Here is a 20532-nt window from a genome sequence, read left to right as displayed (position 1 = left end):
TCTATGCCACTAAGTTCCAGTCGTGCCACATTTTGAATATGACAATTTTACTTGAGCCGCAAAAACTGTGTGAAGTGCAGAAGAAAAAGTACGGAAGCGGACCCTGAGCTCATCTTCTCATCTGAGCGTTATCACATTTACTCCCCAAGGGTTGCAGCAGGATCGATTTGCCTGCTTTTTGCATGCACTACGCACGCTTTTAGCCATCCTTAGATTATCCTCTTTGAATATATCAAGTCAGAAGCTATGGATGAGACCTGAGAAGCTGAGAAACTAATACTTACAGTGTGATGCCTATAGACTATGAATAAGTATAAGGAAAAGCAATTGACGACTTGTACCGTTAGTAAGTAATTAGATTAGTTAGAGAATTTCAAATCAAGGATTTCTTTTATAACAATGAAGGCACGATTGATCTATATTTTTCATGGCTGGCATCGCACGCAAAGCCAATTTATTGACGATGGATAAGTACTGTTTTTTTACATGAAAAATGTCGAATATATAAGTAAATGTTATAATATATGTACTATAAGTATATTATAGAATATATAAGTAACTTAAATGTTCCTTAAACTTAAACTTAAATGAGTTTATGTGGCTATGATGATGATCAAATCCAAATAAGTTAGCCTCATTTCAAATTACTTACTGAAATTTATTGTATTGTTTACAAGCTCGTTCCTAGTACAGCCACAAATATAAAAAATATGAAAGTTTGTTTTGTTTATACTTCTTTCTCGTCAAAACGGAACAATGAATTTAGGTGATTTTTGGTGTGGAGATAGTAGGAGAGCTGGAGAGTGACAGATGTTACTTCAGGCGGGATATATACTTTAGGGGGAAATCAGATGATGAAATAAATTTTGAAGTGATATCAAAAAGCCAAACGAGGAATTATTTAATTATAATGCAATATGGAGAAGTCAATGGCAAACCACTCCATTAATAATGCCAAGAAACTTGTTGTGTGTATTTCATTCCACGTAACGACCACGACCCTCAGCCATGAGGAATACGACTATGAAGAGAGGTGGCGAACCTTAACGTTGAATCATATATTGAGCAAAGTCACAGGTTAAAATCCAGCTATGCACGATGTGTCCCGTACAATTTTTAATTAAAACTAGTTGTTTCTTCCGTACAATACTGACCAGTCGGCCCCGCGACCCATAGCCGTCCGCTCGGCTTTATTTCATAAAAGTGTTCGTAAAATAGTGAACGAAGGCTACGTCTCAAAGTGCTCTTATGTCAAATTATTAGTTTTATATGACGCTGCCTTGATTAGTTTTTAGTTAAACACAGCTAAATAACAATTTTGTATGATCATCTTTAGATTCTGGTTTCCGAGACTAACTTTTAATCTAATCTTACGAGATTAGATTAAAAGTTAATTTCAGACACCAACAGTAATTTAAAAAAATTGAACGTTTAAAAGATCTCAATAAGTATAGTTAAAGAAAATAATGACTAAAGTTTAGGTAGATGTCATTATATTATAAGTTATCAATGGAGCGAAATATAATTTGTGTATTTTGTAAAATCTAAATCACCCAATAACTGTAAGTAGAATTATTATACAAATTATGTAATAGCAGAAACATTGTTAGGTCGATAATTTTGATTCAAATTAATGACATTACTATATTGTTGGTTGATGCTATACAATTGAAATAAGACAAAGATTATTTATTTGCAAAAATATGAGTTTACATTTTTTACAATTTGGTGTTAAATACTCGGTACCTAAGTATTTTCGAATTACGTCGTTGTAATGCAGTAGAAAATTCCACAACATGACCAAAAACAAAAAAACAAGGTTAAACCGTAGAGGTTAATTACTATATTATTTCGTTGACTTTTTATGATAAATATTAACTACTAGCTTTTGCCCGCGGCTTCGCCCGCATTAATTTTCAGGGATGAAAGATACCCTTCTCCATACTTCAAACTACATGTATGCAAAATGTCAAGAAAATTGGTTGAGTAGATAGAGCGTGAAGAGATAACAAACAAACTTACTTTCGCATTTATAATATTAGTTAGGAAGTAGGATAAGTACTTAGGTAGTTTCAGATTTTTTTGTTTTAAAATGATCTGACACAGTACAAAAGAAAATTTCATCAACAGTCCTAAAGTACATCCGTTATTATGACTCTTTCATCTATTACATACTTTGTCATTAACTTATGTCAAAAACAATTAAAAATAAATTAGATACCCAATCATATAAAAAATCTGTGGTTACACTTTTTTACTATATATTCTTATTATTCCAAATTTGATGCCAACAGGTATTAGTTGAATGATATCAAATTAATTATGCCTACTGGTTATTTCAATGTCATCAATAATAAATTTATAAATCATGATGAATTATTGTCGTTTACATAAAAATTGAGACAGTGAGTTCATTCATACCAATATACAGAAAAAAACTTACACAGAGTGTCTTTAGTTGTGGCAAACATTATTCAAATCTTTACAAGACTTTTTTTTTATAAATATTTCAAAAAACCATTTTCAGATTATTGAAAAAAGGAATTGTGATTTTCAACCCCTGACGCAAAAAAGGGTGTTATAAGTTTAACGTGTCTGTCTGTGGATTTTCCTTTCTTTTTTTTTTGTGTCACAGCTAATTTCATTTATCCCGAGTGTTCGTAGCCATGTTTCATGAAAATCGGTTTAGCCGTTCAAAAGTTGTAGCGAAATATTGAAAGTCGGGGTTTTTTAATTTTTGTCTAACAAATAAACTTTTATTTATTACTGACATAGTTTATAAGCACTTTAACAACAATAAAGTTAATCTTTGCTACTCTATAATAATAAAACTCATATGAAATGTCGTTCATTCATACAACAAAAATGTCTCACGCTCATTTTGGAAAAATCATGTTAACTTTTTTCCAACATTCCTAGACCAACAGACAACCCACCGAATTAATATATATATTTTTTAATATTTGCTATTTTATAAGCTTTTCTACCTAGTTGAGTAGATAAAGCGTGAACATGTTACAAACTTAATTTCGCTTTAGTCTTAATATTAGTAAGGAGATTAGTATTATGGGAAAAGAAAGAAAGAAAAACTTTATTCAACAATAATCAATTATAATCACATATGTAACAATTATGATTAGGATTTTTTATATTTCGGGTTGGTACAAATTAATTAGAGAATCATTTATCTTATATAAATTAAAAACATTTTTTTAATCTGTCCAGCCGTGTTCGCTAGTTTCGAGTGACATTCACAAAAACAATAAAATAGCGACAAATGGAGAACTCCTTTTTTTAAGTAAGCCGAATTAAGATGCTGTGCTGTAAGTGCTTCTTTATTTTATCTAATAATAAAATAAAGAAGAATATTTAATAATAAAAAAACAACATAGCTACGAAAATAACTAGTTTCTTAATCAAACGAGTGACCGTCAACCGGTTTAGGCGCTTTATTGTCCAAATGGATGGATAGTTTATGATAATAGAACAAATATAAAAAAAAAGTGAGAATTTGTCATAGTTATGTACCTATTACTAAACACCAGTGCTTGCATTGTTGTGTTCCGGTTTGAAGAGTGAGAGAAGCAGTGTAATTACAGGGTACTACGTCAATAGGTCCTAGACTACAAAGTGGACAACAGGCGTTGATAGGCTGTGGTGACCACTTACCATCAGGTGGGTCGCATGCCTGTTTCCCGGCTTGGTACTAGTGTAAAAAAATTTTCGTCCAATAATAGTGACAGAATGCTAATGTTGCCTATCTAGGCTATGTGCCTCTTAGTCGCCTCATACATCCCTGGCCGGATATGAAGTGGTCCTCATTATAGGGCGGAACCACAAGTCACAATGAACGGTAATGTCAACGCAAATGTTAATTTTCTTATCAAAACAATTCTATGCATATTATAATCCTATGATATTGTTTTGAAATGACGATAATTTGTAAAATTTACACGGCAAGAATAATAAACTGTAAAATTTAATAATGTATGTTGTGTAACACAATTTGCAAATTCATATCTTTTTTTGACACTAATATTAAAATCTGCAACGTTGTTAATAATTATGAGTATATGCGTATTATCACAGCGTGAAATGTACTAACAGTAATCAGTTATTTTAAAGAATATGAAACTGATACTAGGTAATTTGTCTTTATTCATTCATGAATAAGATCTTGTAGGCATGGTTCTTTAAATCATACTTTATCTTCGATTTATCTCTTTGAGTTATCATTTCATTTTGTTGATAGCTAATAATAAGTACCATAGCATTTGAAAGACCGGCTTACAAAATAAACAACTCCATTGTATTGAATCAGTAAAAGCGGTTTTTTTTTTTTATTATTTTATTCACAATTTTGAATTTTGTTATAATAATTCGTATGGCATTTAAATTTTATTTGTAAAACATGTACGTGATTTGTGATCTTCAAGTGTCTGAATTATACTTCTATTTCGACGAATAAGAATTGTAAATATGAAGTCATGGGTATCGAGTGTGTCATGCTCACTCAAATGGTCAATCTGGTGGTGGCGTCGTGGGCCGGGTCGTGAGGTTCCCTCTATTATGGTTGAGCTACGCGATGGCTGTCCCATGCGTCAACTCGTGAACGGGTGCTGCCAGAGGGAACTGGTCATCTCGTTTCTCATATATTTTCATGTAAGTTAATTGTGTTTCACATCGATATATATATATATATATATATATATATATATTATAATCAGCACTCGGATCACAATCATAACCTGTTTTGATATACCTTTTGACTATGTACATTATGTACTTTTATATATTATTAGAAAGAAAAGAAAAAAAAATTTTTTTGTAAGAAACAATAATGGTAAGCCGATCTGGCATGATAGGGACCAACACTGTTCAAATGAGTTTCTTTAGGCATTTCTTCTCAGCAGTGGTCGTTCCGAAATGCCAGTAGTTTCTAGCTTGTGAGAAATAACTATAAATTTAAAGATTGACGAGAAAAAGTGCCTGTGAAGGTCTAATTTCTGAATAAATGATTTGAATTTGAATTTGAATTTGAATTTGCGGTATTTCAATTTTTTAAATAAAAATAATGAAATGAAAATATCCAGGACTCGAACAGGACAAAACACGTGACATGTGATAACAAAAAAAATTTAAAATTATTCCTATGTATGAATTCTAAGTAGTTTTATAAAACAAGTACATTTTTAGCAAATTACTCAAAATAATTTCATCATCCCAAACTACCTATATCCAATTGGAAAATTGTTTCCTTTTTATTATGTTAATGAATAAAACCTGACAGATTTTATTCAAGTCACCTAAAGTACTTGAAGTATCGTCTAATCTGTGCCTAAAGGTATCTGAAATGACTTATGACTAACTACGTCGCCTAGTGGTAAGTAATCGCATACGCAATAGTGAACTTAAACTCAACTAGTATAAACCCTGTGCCAATGTGTAATTCTCGGGGGAGCCTCACCTCTAGAGAACGCGTCCCCAGTTGGCGGATAGGGGAATGCCCGACAGAAGCTATCTGGCAGATAAAGTAAATCCGCCAGGTAACTATCAGGCGGGTAGGAGCGAAGGAAGTAGCTCCCGCGGACCCAACAGGTCGGAGAAGGAACTTCGTTAACAAACCAAAATTTGTATAATTATTACCTACATTCATACTTACATTAGGAGTTGACAAACCGCTCCTTAATAGTGCCAAGAAAGTTGTTGTGTGTGTTTTATTCCACTCAATGACCACGACCTTCAGCAATGAGGAATATGACTATGAATCAAAAGACTAAATACTTTTGTTGTTAGATATAGACAGGTATTAAGGCTTCTAATACAAATTCGAATAAGAATTCGCTTTCTAGATAGTTTGTAGACAAAAAATACCAAAAATATAGCTCTGATTTCGAATTGGCGAAATCGTCTAGATTTCAAATAATTTAAAATCACATTTCGTTATCTAAATTATTTTAATAGATAGTAAAAAAAAACAAGTTTATTTATTTAATAAATAAGCATAGAAACAAGCATAAGACACGGTCGAACCCATTTTCACCTAGGCATCACTCGCGTTCGCCAACCTCTCTTTACAAGATCTTTGTTACAATATAAACACAAATTATTTATATATATTACTTGTAATTAGTATATATTTTGACCTTCAAAACATGATGATGTCGTTTCACAAACTGGTTTAATCTAAAATAAAAAATGTGGGTAATTATGTCGATGAGTGCGATCATATTTGATAATAATTACATAATTAAAATCAAATTATTAATTATCTTAAAATATACTAATCTAACTCCGTAGTAGACATTAACAACAATAACAAAGATAAAATATTTATAATGTTTATTTTAACTGTATTAAGTGCACTATAGTGCTATCTAAAAAGTGTGTGGGACAATAACGCATCGTTCTTGTGCGCGTGGACGTCTGTGCCTAAACATTTTAAAAGTTTTTATTAACTTTTTAAAAATGGCGAATCAAGTGCACGAAGGTCGCAAAACAGTGAGCCGTGGACGAGTAGTTTTGTCACAGGTAAGGTTTTTATTTTATTATTTTTTTAATAATTTTATTTGTATTCGATTCTTTGATAATACACTAATAAAATTGTACTATTTAATTTTAAATAATAAAGTATAATAAATATATTTATTTATATTTATATTTTATATTTAATTTAAATCAGGGAAGTTACTGACCTACCATTCTTGACTGGTTTATCCATTAATCAGTATTTTCGCTACTTTACGAACCGGTGACACAATTGTTTATCTATTGTCTCGATTCTGCGCAATCGACGGGTTAAAAGTAAAGTCTAAGATAATAATCCCAATATTAAGTATAACTTCATGGTGTTCTTCTAATATAGAGGTTTATTTAGAACTACATGAAACCCATTGTCAGAGAAGGGATAGATGTATTTAATTGTATTATTAAAAAAGGTAGCATTATTAGTAAAACAATTATAAAACTGAAATGAATAGCAAAATTGATAAATTCAAACGTACTTAATCAAATATACTTTCATGACATTATCTAAATAAAATACCAATATCTGTGTAAACTTTTATGACTAAAACATACAGTTTAATCCAAAAAAATTATACGTTGTTAGTTTTTGTAATTAAGTTAAAATATACTTAGTAATTAGTTCTCTTGACCGTGTGTCGTAGGAACCACTATCGAAGGTGATCTCCATCATCAAATCAAGGTTGGAAAATGAACTATTGCCCTATTAAGGAAAACGCCAAAATCTTAAAATACAATTAAAAATAGATTAAATGACATATTTACATATTTTTCCATATTACATACTAGACCTACCAATGATAGATTTATTCGATAGTTATTTTCAGATAAAAACTTCATCCCCTTGTGCTTCGAACACACAGTCGCGTCAACATTGACAACTTCTTCACCCGTAGGCAGTGTTAGTAGTACCATTGAATAGTACCATTGATGGTACTACCGAGTCACAGATTCCCTAAAATAATTTTCACGGGAAGTAGGTGATAACCAGCGTTAATTCTTCTTTCGATGGCAAATCAAATACTAGAATAAAACAATAAAAATGCTTTATTGGATACTATATATTACTCTTGCCAGAACCGGGCCACTTCGATGGCTTTGTCAGAAGCTGCTTTAAAATCAGCAAGTGCAGGTGTTTGGACACACGGGACAGGCGTAGATGGGCCATAGAGTATAACCTAACACAGCTTATATAGTACGTTTTATTTCGATTTTCCCACAGGGGACTCCCGGATGGATTCTTGTACGGTTTTCACCAATAGATAGCGTGCTTCCTGAGGAAGGTTTTTAATATGATTTATTATGGTTTAACCCGATCAAAACCGGGACGGACCTCCAATAGGATATATATTTGTTATTGTTAATATGGATCTAAATATAAATAAGCCAGGATCAATGGCAGTTGCTAACAATTGTTTCAATCTACGAATATTGATTAATAGTTCCTTCCAATATTGATTAATAGGTCGCCAGAATGGATCATTGAATTGGAGTCCATGTAGCCATTTTAAACTATAAAATTTTCGCCTTCATAATTTTCTGGCCTCTAAAAATATATATTTTTTTCGTTTCATTTATGCCTCCTATCCTTTAAAGTGTGTTTATGTGTGTATACAAATCCATATAGCACAAACAAAGTGTATACATTTTCTTTAATGTGGTAAGGAGAAAATTCCATCCATTTTCTTTGTAACATCAAATAATGGTTCTGACAAAAGGAATACCTAAATACAGCCAGTTCTTTCAACCAAAAAGAAAAAAGTAAAAAAAATTGAATGAACCAAAAAATTTCTCTCTTGATGTTACCATTTGCAATTAAAATTGATGCCTAAAAATTCGAACGCGATTGTGAAACGGTCACGTGACTTTATTAAGGAGGTTATTCTAGGTTTCGGGTTACATCGGCATCCGCCGAAGTCATTGTAGTCCAATCAATCTTCTAGTGGCAGATAAGTGGTCAATGCCCTCGGTTTTCATCCTGGATAATTCATACGACACGTAGCTCCTTCACAGTAATTCGCTCCTCAGACAGTACCGACTCAAATGGGCGCACATTGCATAGTTTGTGTGAGTTTTTTTTTACCCCCAAGGAAAAACCAGCAATGTACATCATATTCGCCAAAGTTTGCCAAAGTTTGCCAATGGAGCCAGCATTAGGTACATACATTCTTGGTACATTGCATTATTCAGTACTGAATTATACGGAAAGCAATTTGGTCTCAATTCTATGCTGCTATTTCGACTAATTTACGAAGTATGGCTTTTATATTTTGTTATCATGTAAATAAAATGAAATTATTTAACACATCTTGTAATGAATTTCCTCAGGTGTTAGCATGCCTGGCGCTGGACTTCCTCCTGATAGGATTAGGGATGTCGATCAGCTTCGTCACCATGGTGCTCCCTGAAGTGATGGACGCTAAGGAAGGGCTCTCCATCACCAAGAAACAAGCTTCGTGGTTTGGTAACTACTTATTTATTTTGTTTAATTTATCCATTTACGTGTGTACACGAAATATTTACACACGATTATATATGGAGTACGTACTCCATTGTTTGTTACCCAAGTAGTGATTAACTTTGCCCAGGACTCATTTGGGCTTTTGGCGGACGTCAATCCAGTACCATCTCAACAACAAACAAAAATAGCAAATAAAATTTTTATGTGATACCTATCTATGATAGCTCTAGGATTTAACATTATACAACTGTTACTCCACAAGATATTTACCTGACAGACTTTGATAAGGAAACAGAGTGCATTGACAATAATGTATTATATTTATTTAGAGATAACTTGATATTGTTTTATTATTTACGTTGTATTTGTTCTCCTAGTATAGAATTCAACTCACCCTGAGTTGTACCTACCGTCAAATTTGACGTTGATTTTAACCGGGCGGCGTCGCGCCTCTGATGTTTAGACAAAATGACGTACTTAGGTACATACTTTGCGTTTTTCTGCGGACATTCAATCAAACATCAAAGTTGACGGTGCAAACCACCCTTAATATTAAATTGTCTTGACCACTTCTATAGCTGATAATATTTATGTTGTATAATTTTCATCGAAAACAATGAATTCCGAATAAATTACTGTGTAGAGGCAAAGTAAACATTATAAGAAATCATTGGAATGTTCTGACCGCGGCAAAAAGCGTCTTATGTGTTTGTGATTTACTCCCCCTATTGGAACCCTCAGGGATGCGATTTCCAAATTTCCATTCTTGGTATTTACAATTACGTTACATATATATGTCTCTTTTAGTAAAATTGATAACTTCAGCGATTTCGTAAAACGATGACCTTTTGCTTTGCAGATATTGACTGCAGGAAAATTTTTTGGTCTATCTATCAGTTAATCAGTGAGCTTCTAATTACATCCCACTAAATAAATACACAATTATTACGAGTTATAGAGCACAGAGAATCTTAGATAAAAGTATACAATATTTTGTAGTTATTTGTTAGACGCGTGTGGTTTCCAACAAGGACTCGACCTCTCACACTTCATTTAGCATCAGTTATTTATATCGGTAACTTTATGAGAACATTGGATCAAGATATAAGATAAAGTATAGTATATATAAATAATAAGATAAAGTATAGTTAACGAGCTTCCTTGTGAATGAGAAAATATACCAAAATGTGTCTTTCTTAAGACAGTGTAGTTAATGAAAGTAATAAATTACGATGAAAATACAACATCAACACTATCAAGTTTGTTTCAATAATCAAAAGTCGTCAAAAATTCGAAATTTATTAGCGCCACGACCTTTGTTTCCATCAACAAAAAAAAAAACAAAGAGTGAAAAAAAATATCGTGACATCATAATATCAATGAAATCTGTTCAATGTTTTTTGAACATCCTCACTAATATCCAACTTTTCGCATTGATAGGTAATTTACTGATAAGTATTAGTATGATTAGACCTCTCAAAGCTACAAACTACTGGCATATCGAAACGACCATTGCTGTGAAACATTGTATCGTAACTAGATACTGCAATATGTTTTTATTAAATAAACAAAACGTATATTTTTTCACGTCATTTAGTGTTGGATGATAACATAATACCCAAGGTGAGGTGTGTGCGGCGTGGCTGAGTAGGTAATGTCTAAGCCGCGTTATCCGCACATATAGAATTACTTCCGACTCGCAACCTGTGTGGTTTCCGCTAACCTGACTTCCATACATAGCATGCACATTGCACATATTAATTAAGTAGTAAACATTTTTTTTCTAGAAGTATAATAATGTCTTAGTTAGAAGCAAGTTACATCTGAGATTAGGTACCTACGACGTATTCTAACCTCAAAGACTTACAACCAATTTCCAGGTAGCCTGGCCTTCCTCTGCCAACCACTAGGCAGTCTGTTCTCCGGGCCACTTCTCGACCACTTCGGGCGAAAAAAGGCCTTATTCCTAGTAAACATACCGCACGTAATCGCATGGGTGCTCATGTACTATGCGTGGGACGTGCCGTCATTGTTCATAGGAAATGCTCTGTTGGGGATTGGCACGGGCATTATGGAAGCGCCTTCAGTCACTTATGTGGGAGAAGTCAGGTAATTTTTAACTTATTTCCAAAACCAAGGACCAAGAACAGATTTATAAAAGACAGCGTTATTCCTATGAACATACTGTACCATATCTTATGCGTCATGGACCCATCTTTAGTGACTTCTGCACTCTGAATCCAGGTAAAAAAATTTACAAGATTGTGCCTACAGATAAATCATAAGCAATAAAAAACCAACGAGCGCTTTTGCTACTACTATCAATCGACACGACTCCTACGCTAGGTTTACCAGAACGCTTTACTTTGCTTATTGAAAACACGTGAATTGAAATGTAATGTTCCAGCGATCCGCGTCTCCGAGGGCTCCTGACAACCCTGACGAACATGTTTACTTCAGCAGGCATGTTCATAGCCTACCTCCTCGGAACTGTGCTGAGCTGGCGACAGGCCGCGCTGGTGGCACTCACAATACCTCTCACTACCATGTTCTTAGTATTATTCGTAAGTAGAAATAGAGAGATCTACAATAATGCTGCTGATACGTTGCCTAGACTTCCACATGCACTGATTAAAAGCGACCCAGTACCTATATTCTATTCGTAGATTCTGCTGATCTTCAGACAGAATAACCTCACTCTAACATTAACTGGTTCCATTATAAATCTTTTTCCTTCTTTTGACGTGAAAAAGTGCCTGCGAAGGTCCAATTTCTGAATAAATCCCTGATTTTGACTTACCCTTTACAACTTAATACCTATCGCTACTCTAGCTAACTAATCTAATCTACTCAAAGAGAAGATTACAGACAGATAAATCCTCCTATTTCCTTTCATTTTTCGAGAGGGTTTTTAAGTTTATCTTAGAAGTTATAAGATTATAGCCATTTACCTACTTGATCATAAGACATCAATGGAATGAAGTTGGTCATTGACCGAAATAGAATGATTTATCTTACACGTTATCTTAAATGATTCAATGCATTTACAATACTCTACCCTTCAAACTTATCACATCTAATCCGAACGTAATAGTACTCTGACAGATAAAATATAGTTTTATGTTATAGTTATAGTAAAATATAGTATCTTGAAGTTATAAAATATTTATCATATCAAATAATGGTCTTGCTCCAGTCATGGATGCCATCACTCATAAAAATAATGTTAATAAAGAACAATCGATATTATGACTGTACTTAATAAAACTCTACGTCGCTTCTTTAGAAATCCGTGGCGTTATATGCATGTGCAACTAGAGGGGCAGGTAGGACCATATAACAATGTGGATTTGGACATTAAAACACATTTTAGAAAAAAACAAATACACTAATTTTATGACAGAACATCAAATCCCTCAAGTGAAGAATAGCAGTTACAAATTATTTTCATAAAATAATAATAATAAAATAAAAATAACAAAATAAGAGACAAATAACATTCTACCACCACAATTCGAGCCCGTTAATATTACTTTGTGAAAGTCTCGGATGTCTTTACGCGTCTACTTGTTGACAAGAAGAATATCGACGTTGTCATAGAAGTACTTTCAGAATGCTGCTGAATCCCTTTTTTGATCATGTTCATTGTATTTTTGAGATCATAATAATGCAACTTATTATCAACTCTATGTTCACTTAAATTTTGTTTTAAAGGTGCCTGAAACTCCTATATGGCTACTATCAAAAGGTCGCCAGAAAGAGGCCCTACGCTCCCTCTGTCGCCTCCGAGGTTGGGTCGAACCAGAAGATGTTAAAGAAGAGTTCGACACACTCATACACTACAATGACGTCACACATCAATGCGTCATATGCATGAAGGACGAGAAAGACGAGAAAGAATTGCAGTCATGTGAACACGTAAATGCAAAACTGATTAAAAGAATAGCGTTGAAGTTCAAGCATGTCTTATTTGTAAAAGAAACGATGAGACCGTTCGCGTTGGTGATGGCCTATTTTATGTTTCACACGATGAGCGGATTAGCCCCAGTGAAACCGAATATGGTGAATTTGTGTTCCGCATTAGGAATGAAATATGATGCTAAGACTGTTGTGGTAAGTGTTATAAAGATACTAAAGGACTCTTTTTTTCCCACTTTCAGAAATTTCTTTTTTCCACTTTTAAAAATTAATTGATTGATTACAATTAATTGATTACAACTTTCCATGATCCAAATAACTACCAAAATATTTGCATTATTTTTCTTGCAATAGTGCAAAATACTTTTATTGCAGGTCTTCATCGGAGCTACAGCAATCTTCATGAACATCCTCTCGGCCATCACAGTCAAAGCTATCGGCAAACGAAAACTAGTTTTAGGGGCATTGCTCGGCACATCATTTTGCAGTCTCGGCATCAGTGTTTACGCCGGTACCAGTCTACCGAGTGACGTGTTCTCGTATGAAGCTCATACGTTCCCGAAGAGAGGGGAAGTGCTCCCTGTGGTGCTCTTTATGGCACTGGTCTGTTTCACCAGCTTGGGGATCCCTTGGGTACTACTGTCTGAAGTCTTTCCATTCAGGTATATTCTAAACTTGTAGTTGAGTAAAGTTTCTATGTAATTATAATTGTACAAACATTAGCAAAACAAGGCACAAATTACAAATCCATGGAAGGTAGTTTCAGAGGATTTGAAATAATATTATGTAATTTGGTTGACTGTAACTGGGTAGGTAAAATCAGTATAAAATACAAACATGTCGTATCTGTCATATATGGACACGATTCGACCAAGCTATAAGCTATAAACCTCTGCTTCTTGATATACGAGTATATGACTTCAATAAACAAAGGATTACGACACCTTTGTAAGCGTTTATTTTTTCGGTGTCATTTATTTTCAATATGTTAACTAGCTCTTGATCTGACAAGACTTTTAAGATGTTGTTCCATCCTACATTCCAATATTTTAATTAACTTAATTGCGTGTTTAATTATCGTTTGCTTTTCCAGGAGTCGCGGTGTGGCGACGGGTTTTGCAGCCGCACTAAGCTACGTCATCTACTTCCTTTCTTCCAAAACTAACTACAACCTCGAAGCCGCCTTCCATCTTACTGGAACTTTCACCATTTACGCCATTTTTGGCTTTGTTGGCACAATTTATCTATATTTCTTCTTGCCAGAAACCGAATCTAAAACTTTAGTAGAAATTGAAGCTTTGTACAAAGGCGAAAAGAGAATTTTCGCAAATGATTTCCTTATAAATGCCATATTAAATAAAAAAGGAAGTATTAATAATGGTGCTGATAAACCTATGCTAGTCAAATAGTTAAAGTGTGATATTGAAATAAGTATACGGTAATATTATTAATATATTATAGATTAATTTAATAAATCCAGGTTAATAAATGAAAACTACTAAATTAGTTCAATTGATAGGATTAAATTGTGTACCAACTATAATATCTACCTCCGTAATCAAGTACAAGTCTAAGTTTATGATTAACATTTACCTAAGTTAATTAAATGACATAAATAATGCATTGAGGCCTTGATTTATTGTAACAAAACTGCATACTTAATTAAATTTTTAGCTGCTCCACAGAGCCATGAAATGAATTATGAATAAAGTATATGAATAACTAGTCGTTCACCGCTAACTTAGACCTCGCGAACACAATATTTTTTTACAAAATTGTGAATATTTCAAAAATGACTTAACCTATTTTGAAGTCCAACGAACTTAAAAATTATATTCACAGATCCTACACACTTACATTTTACATTTCATCAAAATCAGACAAACGGTTCGAAAGTTCGCGTTATAAACATACATACATACATTTTTTTTTTCTCCAAGTTGATTTAGATTAGGATTGATATTGATTTCCAAAATTTCCTATTCATTAAATACATCTTCTTGCTAATACATTACATACATACACAGAATTTAAAGCGTTATAGAAATAATAAAAGTTAAATTGTGGCGTGGATAAGTTTACTGCATTCAATATTAGTTTTACAGATCAAAAGATTATTGCAGCTTGTTTTCATTTAAGATTCTATGGAAATCTCTGGTTTCACCCTTAACTGTGGTCAACCAACTCCATCCACTATGAAAGCATTTTTTATGAGATACATGGTCTTCGTAATGTAATCTCCTTGTTTTTTGAGTCTCTGTATATTCATTTTCTACTGAATGGTTTTCTTTGTGATCGTCTTCAATATTCTGTATTATGTCGCTTTCCGAGTGATTGTTGTCATCGCAGTTTAAAACATCAAAAACTGAAAAAATATACCAAGAGTACTTAATATAATTCTATAGCTACTTGCATTTAAATGTGTAGTTTTGTTAACCTTAACAAATGCTGTAGATATTTATTGTAGAGCTAGAATGTACAAGTTAATAGTAATATAATTTCGCAATACTAATAAAATATACATCAAAAGATGTATATTTTTCTAGATAATGTTGTATAAACAATAAAACAAATAACTTCAAAAATAAGGTAAAAATAAATCACTAAAACAGTGTTACTTAAAATATTTTATTTTGCAATAACACAGTATTATTGATATCATTGATAATACTTTTACCATTAACCTACCATTAAGCTAAAGAAAGTTTTTGTTAAAAATCTTCGACATTTTTTTGATTTGCATGTTCTGAGGGGATGCAACTTTTTTGAATGCATTATAGGATATGAAAGATTCTCCTTTTTCAATGTTTCCGAATACAATTTATTAGAGTCTGTAGTATTTTCATCATCAAATGTACGTTTTAATTTGTTTGTGCTGCTGTAATATTCATCAACTAATGTATATTTAGCTGTAATGACATATGTATTTTTGTTTGGTCTCATCTTTTTAGTTAATTTCTTAGTCGTGTTATCGTTTTTAACTTCTGTTATTGAACTTGTCATTATTGATATCGTTTTTGAATCTTCTGTTAATGTTAATCTTATTTTTGCTTCGGTTACTGGCTCTGTCGATTTAATTTTTGACTCTTCTGTAACAGTGTCTAGTTCTGGAGTATTTGATTCAACAAATGTAGAGGCGGTTTCTAAATCTGTTACGCCATCAGTTGTATCATTGGATACGAGTTCATATTCTGCAAAGAGATTTCACTAAATGATAATGTTTTGATATAATATGGCATAATCCACTTATGTTATAGGTGTAAAGAGAAATCGTGATTAAAACTGTGGTTTATAAATAATATCACTTTATTTCATTTTCAAAGTCATTGGGAAATTTTAACGCTCTGATTCTTCCATTGCCACGCATTCTTCGTCGTGTAGTTAACCACGTATGTGGCCTGCGACATCTGTTTGATCTACATGGATGAGGATACCACCAGGAAGAAGTGCGTCTCCTTTTAGTTTCATATTCCTGGGCTATTTCAGTTAATGTTGCACTGGAAGTTGAACGCTGTTTGCTTGTTATTGTTATAGGTTCGGTCATAGTCGCGGATATTTTTTTAGTGCTAGTTTCTACAGTTTTTTTGCTAAATATATCTTTTGATATTTGTGGTGGGACTGCCTTAGTAGTTGTAGTTGTCTTTAAAATTATTGTTGTAGTACGAGCTTTAGTGGTCGTAGATTCAGAAGGGATTTTAGATGACATTTGAGATGTTCTTGATGTAGTTGTAGTAGTCGCAAAAGCAGATGTAAAGGGTGGATTAAATTTAGTGCTTGCTTTAGGAGCAACTGTGGTCGTTGATGGAGGATTTTTTGGTGTATTACAAGTGGTAGTAGTAGTGATTGGTTTTCTTGTCGTGGTTGTAGAAGTAGTCGTGGTGGTAGTAGTAGTCTTTTTTGGGATGGTTGTTGTAGTTGTAGGTCTTTTTGTTGTGGTACTAGACGTTATAGGCCTTCTGGTTGTGATAGTTGAAGTCATAGGACTTCTGGTTATGATAGTAAAAGTCATAGGACTCTTGGTTGTGAAAGTAGAAGCCATAGGCTCTCTTGTTGTAGTAATAGAAGTGGTATAATTTCTGCGTATAGTAGTTGAAATTGAAGGCTTTCTAGTCCTTGTAGTGGTAGTAGGCACGGTGGTAGTAATAATTATATCATCATCATCGTTATGTGTAAGTTTCTTTCTTTTTATAGTTGTAGTAGGTAATGTTTCAATAGTATTTTGAGTTCGTATTGTGTTTGTGGTACTGAAAGTTAAAGTTGTATCTGGAATTGTTGTTGTAGTCAATATGCTAGCAGTAGTAAATATAGGCGTTGTTAAAGTGGTAGTAATCGTAGATGTTGGCTTAATAATAGTAGTCTCCCACGTTTTAGGTCTCCTACAATCGGGTAAACTGAATTTGGTTGTCTTTTTCCTTGGTTTTGATGGCATAATAACGTTTTCATTCACAACTTCAGTACACGCGCGATAACCTGAAAGTTCAGTATATTACACTAGCTCCATTTTTGCAATTAATATTTCAGAAATTACTAATTCAGCGTTATTATATTCATATTAAAATATATTATATTCATAAATTAAATTTAAATACTTAAATGATTGGAGTAAAACAAGAAATAAATTTCAAACAATTTAATTTAATTATCATCAACAACTATCATTTTGACTTTGGGCGCAGTCTGTCTCCAAACTATATTCTGAAAGACAAAAATACATTATTCTCATACCTATATTTTGGGCCTTGATTTTACTCCAATCTTTTCTTTGAAATTTATAGCATAAATTTTCATACTTTTGGCACTAAAAACTCATTTCTTTCAGAATATATATTTCGCGTCAAAACAAAAAACGTAATAGTAAAAATGTGCTACTTATTTTTCGAGTGTGAATAATTTTGATATGCACATAATATAAGATTTGGTTGCACCAGTTAACTTTGACATAAATTTTAACCTGCGCAGAAATACGCAGTATCAAGACAGAGGCGGCGCGCACATTAAAGTCAACGTCAAATTTCACTGAGTAAATATTTAAATAAAACATTCTACCACTCGGCAGGTCAATTCAGTTTACGATAATTGACGCTTATATTCTAAAATTTCTGAACTTACAAGAACCAACAATATTTTTTAACAATACTTACATTATTTTTCGGAACTAGTATTCAGCATTACAGGGGCGCACACTTAAAGCATTTTACCATATGCAAGCAACCTGCTACTTTAAGTTAGTTAAGCATTTTTACATCCGATGTAACTAATAATGATGATAATATCAGTGAGACAAAACAGTGCTGTCTATATTAACTTGATATACATATATAAACAATATTAACTTATAAGGTACTTTGTCAAGAACTTTTATGCAAAAATGTGTGAACGTACGTGTTCCATAGTCACAGTTGAATTCATACATATCGCATCTGTCAAGGAAATTCCGCTGCGAGCCGTCTGGGCACCGGCCACACACTTGCTGGCTGTCGTGGACGCAAGTGGATGCCATATAGCAATAGTTTACTGGCTGGAGAGATAAAATAGCACATTATATTATAAAGAAAATATTGGTATTTACATAGGTGACTAATAATAAATTTATTATGGTTTTACCCGAGCGAAGCTGGGACGGGCCGCTTGTGTTTAATATTTTATTTCTAGTCTTAGATCCATTAACCTATTAAATAGCTAAAGAATTGTAAGTCAGCCAGATTAGTACAGGGTTTTTTACAAAAATCTTGGTGCCATTTAACGTCTGACGTAGGAGAAATTTAACTTGCAAGATTTGACTACAGACAGACAAGCAAACATCGGGACAGGTGAAAATAAATAAAAGCTTGTAAAAATGCTACACCATTTTGTAAAAAAAAAATCGAAAAGTCGAAAAATATGTGCGTAAGAACGTCAAAAAATATAGACATCTAAAGAAAATTGACCGTTTCCTTTTAGATAACTGAATTGAAAATCTTATTCATAGTCCTATTCCTTATGGCTGAGAGTCGTGGTTTTTTACGTGGAACGAAACACACACAACAACTTTCTTGGCATTATTAATGGAGTGGTTTGCCATTGCATTCTCCATTTCACAAACAAGTTAAAAAGTATCAACCAGTGTGCAGGTTTCCTCACGATGTTTTCCTTCACCGGAAGCAAGTAGTGAATGATGAAAACTACTATACATGAGTCACATTGGTATATAATGTCATGTGGCACGAGTAGGATTCGAACCTGGGACCTTTCGATCCACAGGCGGGCGTCTTAACCATTACACCACCACCGCTTCTTGAATTGAAATGAAAATACATTTTACCAAATTAGGTAAGTCATTAAATTAAATAAATATTAATTATTTAAATATTGGATAATTACATATACAAGATGGGACTGCATCCAAGATGTATGCGTCAACACTGGAACAAATAATATATGCATATGTTATAAAAATAATCTATTGTATGTTTTGTTTCTTTCTGTCAATGGCAAATTTTATAAAGTGCGATAGTGACAAAATATTTTTAGCTTAAAAAATATATACTAGGACAAATCACACAGATTGAGCTAGCCCCAAAGTAAGTTCGAGACTTATGTAATGGGTTACTAACACAACGATATTATATTTTATAACAAATACATCTAGATCCAAGACCCGGGCCAATCAGAAAAAGATAATTTTCGGGATCGAACCCGGGACTTCCGAGTTTGTCAAACAAGCTTTAAATATTTTTACGAATAGCGGTAGTTATTTATATAGAGTGGATTTGCACAAGTCTGTTAACTTATTAGAGGCAACAAAAACAACGTTAATTAACCTGCGCGCCGCTGACGTTTAGTAGATAAATAGGCGCCCTTTACGTTTTCCTGCGCAGGCGCATATGTAAAAAAAGACATGTAGCATCTATTTTCATTACATTATACATTGTTTTTACATTACACATTATACATTATTTCATATACAAATTATTAAAACAACAATTATTTATGTTTTCATCTATTGAGAATTAAAAGTAACCTATTTATTTAAAATACTTATGTACTTGAGAAAATTCAACATTTTGACTGAAATGAATCTATATCTGTTTCTACATAATTTTGAATGTTTGTAACGAATAAACACTAGTAACCCTCTTTGGAAATGCTATAGTTATCTATCAGTTATTAAGGCTCCCGTAGTCGCCTCTTACGACATCCACAGGCGGGACAACACGCCAACTCGCCAATCGCCGCTATGCTAATCATAACTAATAATATAAATGAAAGCCAGTTTGTCTGTTGATTGTTTGTAACCTCTTCACGCTCTATATACTCAACCAATCTTAAGGAATTTTTATGTAGTTAACAGTACGGAGAAGGACATAGGGTACAAATAATCCGAGAAAAAATAACAGTTTTCGTGGGAAATTCACGCGGGCGGATCCGCGGGCAAAAAGCATAAAAATCATCTTACCTAATAACACTATAATTATCATTTTAATTTGTTTTCTTTGTACAAATGCATAATATGCATTTGTGTATAAAATATTACTCTCAGCTTAAAAATACGTTAACATCACAACGCCCCGGCCTTATCGATGTATATAAAATTATTTATGATGCTAGCGATAATGTATCGCTAGCATCATAAATAATTTTATAGTCAA

At 33.1% G+C, this 20532-nt stretch overlaps 2 protein-coding genes across 8 annotated transcripts; one reads left to right on the top strand and one right to left on the bottom strand.

Annotated features, from left to right (window-relative positions):
• The first annotated feature begins 1144 nt into the window (after positions 1-1144).
• Positions 1145-14527, top strand: LOC128678025 (facilitated trehalose transporter Tret1-like). Of its 7 annotated transcripts, none has more exons than XM_053759249.2 (9): positions 1145-1320; positions 1477-1562; positions 6362-6531; positions 8854-8989; positions 10867-11095; positions 11394-11550; positions 12701-13099; positions 13280-13566; positions 13998-14527. In XM_053759249.2, the coding sequence occupies exons 3-9, from the start codon at positions 6469-6471 to the stop codon at positions 14311-14313; spliced, it is 1587 nt and encodes a 528-aa protein (XP_053615224.1). In that variant the 5' UTR covers positions 1145-1320; positions 1477-1562; positions 6362-6468; the 3' UTR covers positions 14314-14527. The 7 variants fall into 7 exon arrangements, with proteins under 7 accessions (XP_053615224.1, XP_053615222.1, XP_053615225.1 ...); XM_053759247.2 differs by having other exon boundaries at positions 6301-6531; XM_053759250.2 differs by lacking the exon at positions 1477-1562 and having other exon boundaries at positions 6372-6531.
• Positions 14528-16192: 1665 nt separating this feature from the next.
• LOC128678029 (uncharacterized) lies at positions 16193-20480 on the bottom strand. Its single transcript, XM_053759261.2, has 4 exons — positions 20340-20480; positions 19265-19305; positions 18287-18422; positions 16193-17374 (listed from the first exon to the last, which is right to left on the bottom strand). Exons 1-4 carry the CDS (start codon positions 20359-20361, stop codon positions 16206-16208), a joined length of 1368 nt encoding a protein of 455 aa, XP_053615236.1. The 5' UTR covers positions 20362-20480; the 3' UTR covers positions 16193-16205.
• Between the last annotated feature and the right edge of the window lie 52 nt (positions 20481-20532).

The sequence above is a fragment of the Plodia interpunctella genome, chromosome 19 (assembly GCF_027563975.2).
Source record: "Plodia interpunctella isolate USDA-ARS_2022_Savannah chromosome 19, ilPloInte3.2, whole genome shotgun sequence".
Classification (NCBI taxonomy): Eukaryota; Metazoa; Arthropoda; class Insecta; order Lepidoptera; family Pyralidae; genus Plodia; species Plodia interpunctella.
The sequence above is the reverse complement of the archived record's forward strand: the minus strand, read 5'-3'. Positions and strand labels throughout refer to the sequence as shown.

Excerpts from the sequence above, each read along its gene's own strand:
- LOC128678025 (XM_053759250.2), top strand. The coding sequence starts at position 6,469 with ATGGCGAATCAAGTGCACGAAGGTCGCAAAACAGTGAGCCGTGGACGA. Across the intron at positions 11,551-12,700 it reads CCATGTTCTTAGTATTATTC|GTGCCTGAAACTCCTATATG; the intron begins GTAAGTAGAAAT and ends TTTGTTTTAAAG. Across the intron at positions 13,567-13,997 it reads TCTGAAGTCTTTCCATTCAG|GAGTCGCGGTGTGGCGACGG; the intron begins GTATATTCTAAA and ends TTGCTTTTCCAG.
- LOC128678029 (XM_053759261.2), bottom strand. The coding sequence starts at position 20,361 with ATGATAATTATAGTGTTATTAG. Across the intron at positions 19,306-20,339 it reads GATAATTATAGTGTTATTAG|TGTTGACGCATACATCTTGG; the intron begins GTAAGATGATTT and ends TATTTGTTCCAG. Across the intron at positions 17,375-18,286 it reads CAACTGTGACTATGGAACAC|GTTATCGCGCGTGTACTGAA; the intron begins GTACGTTCACAC and ends CTGAACTTTCAG.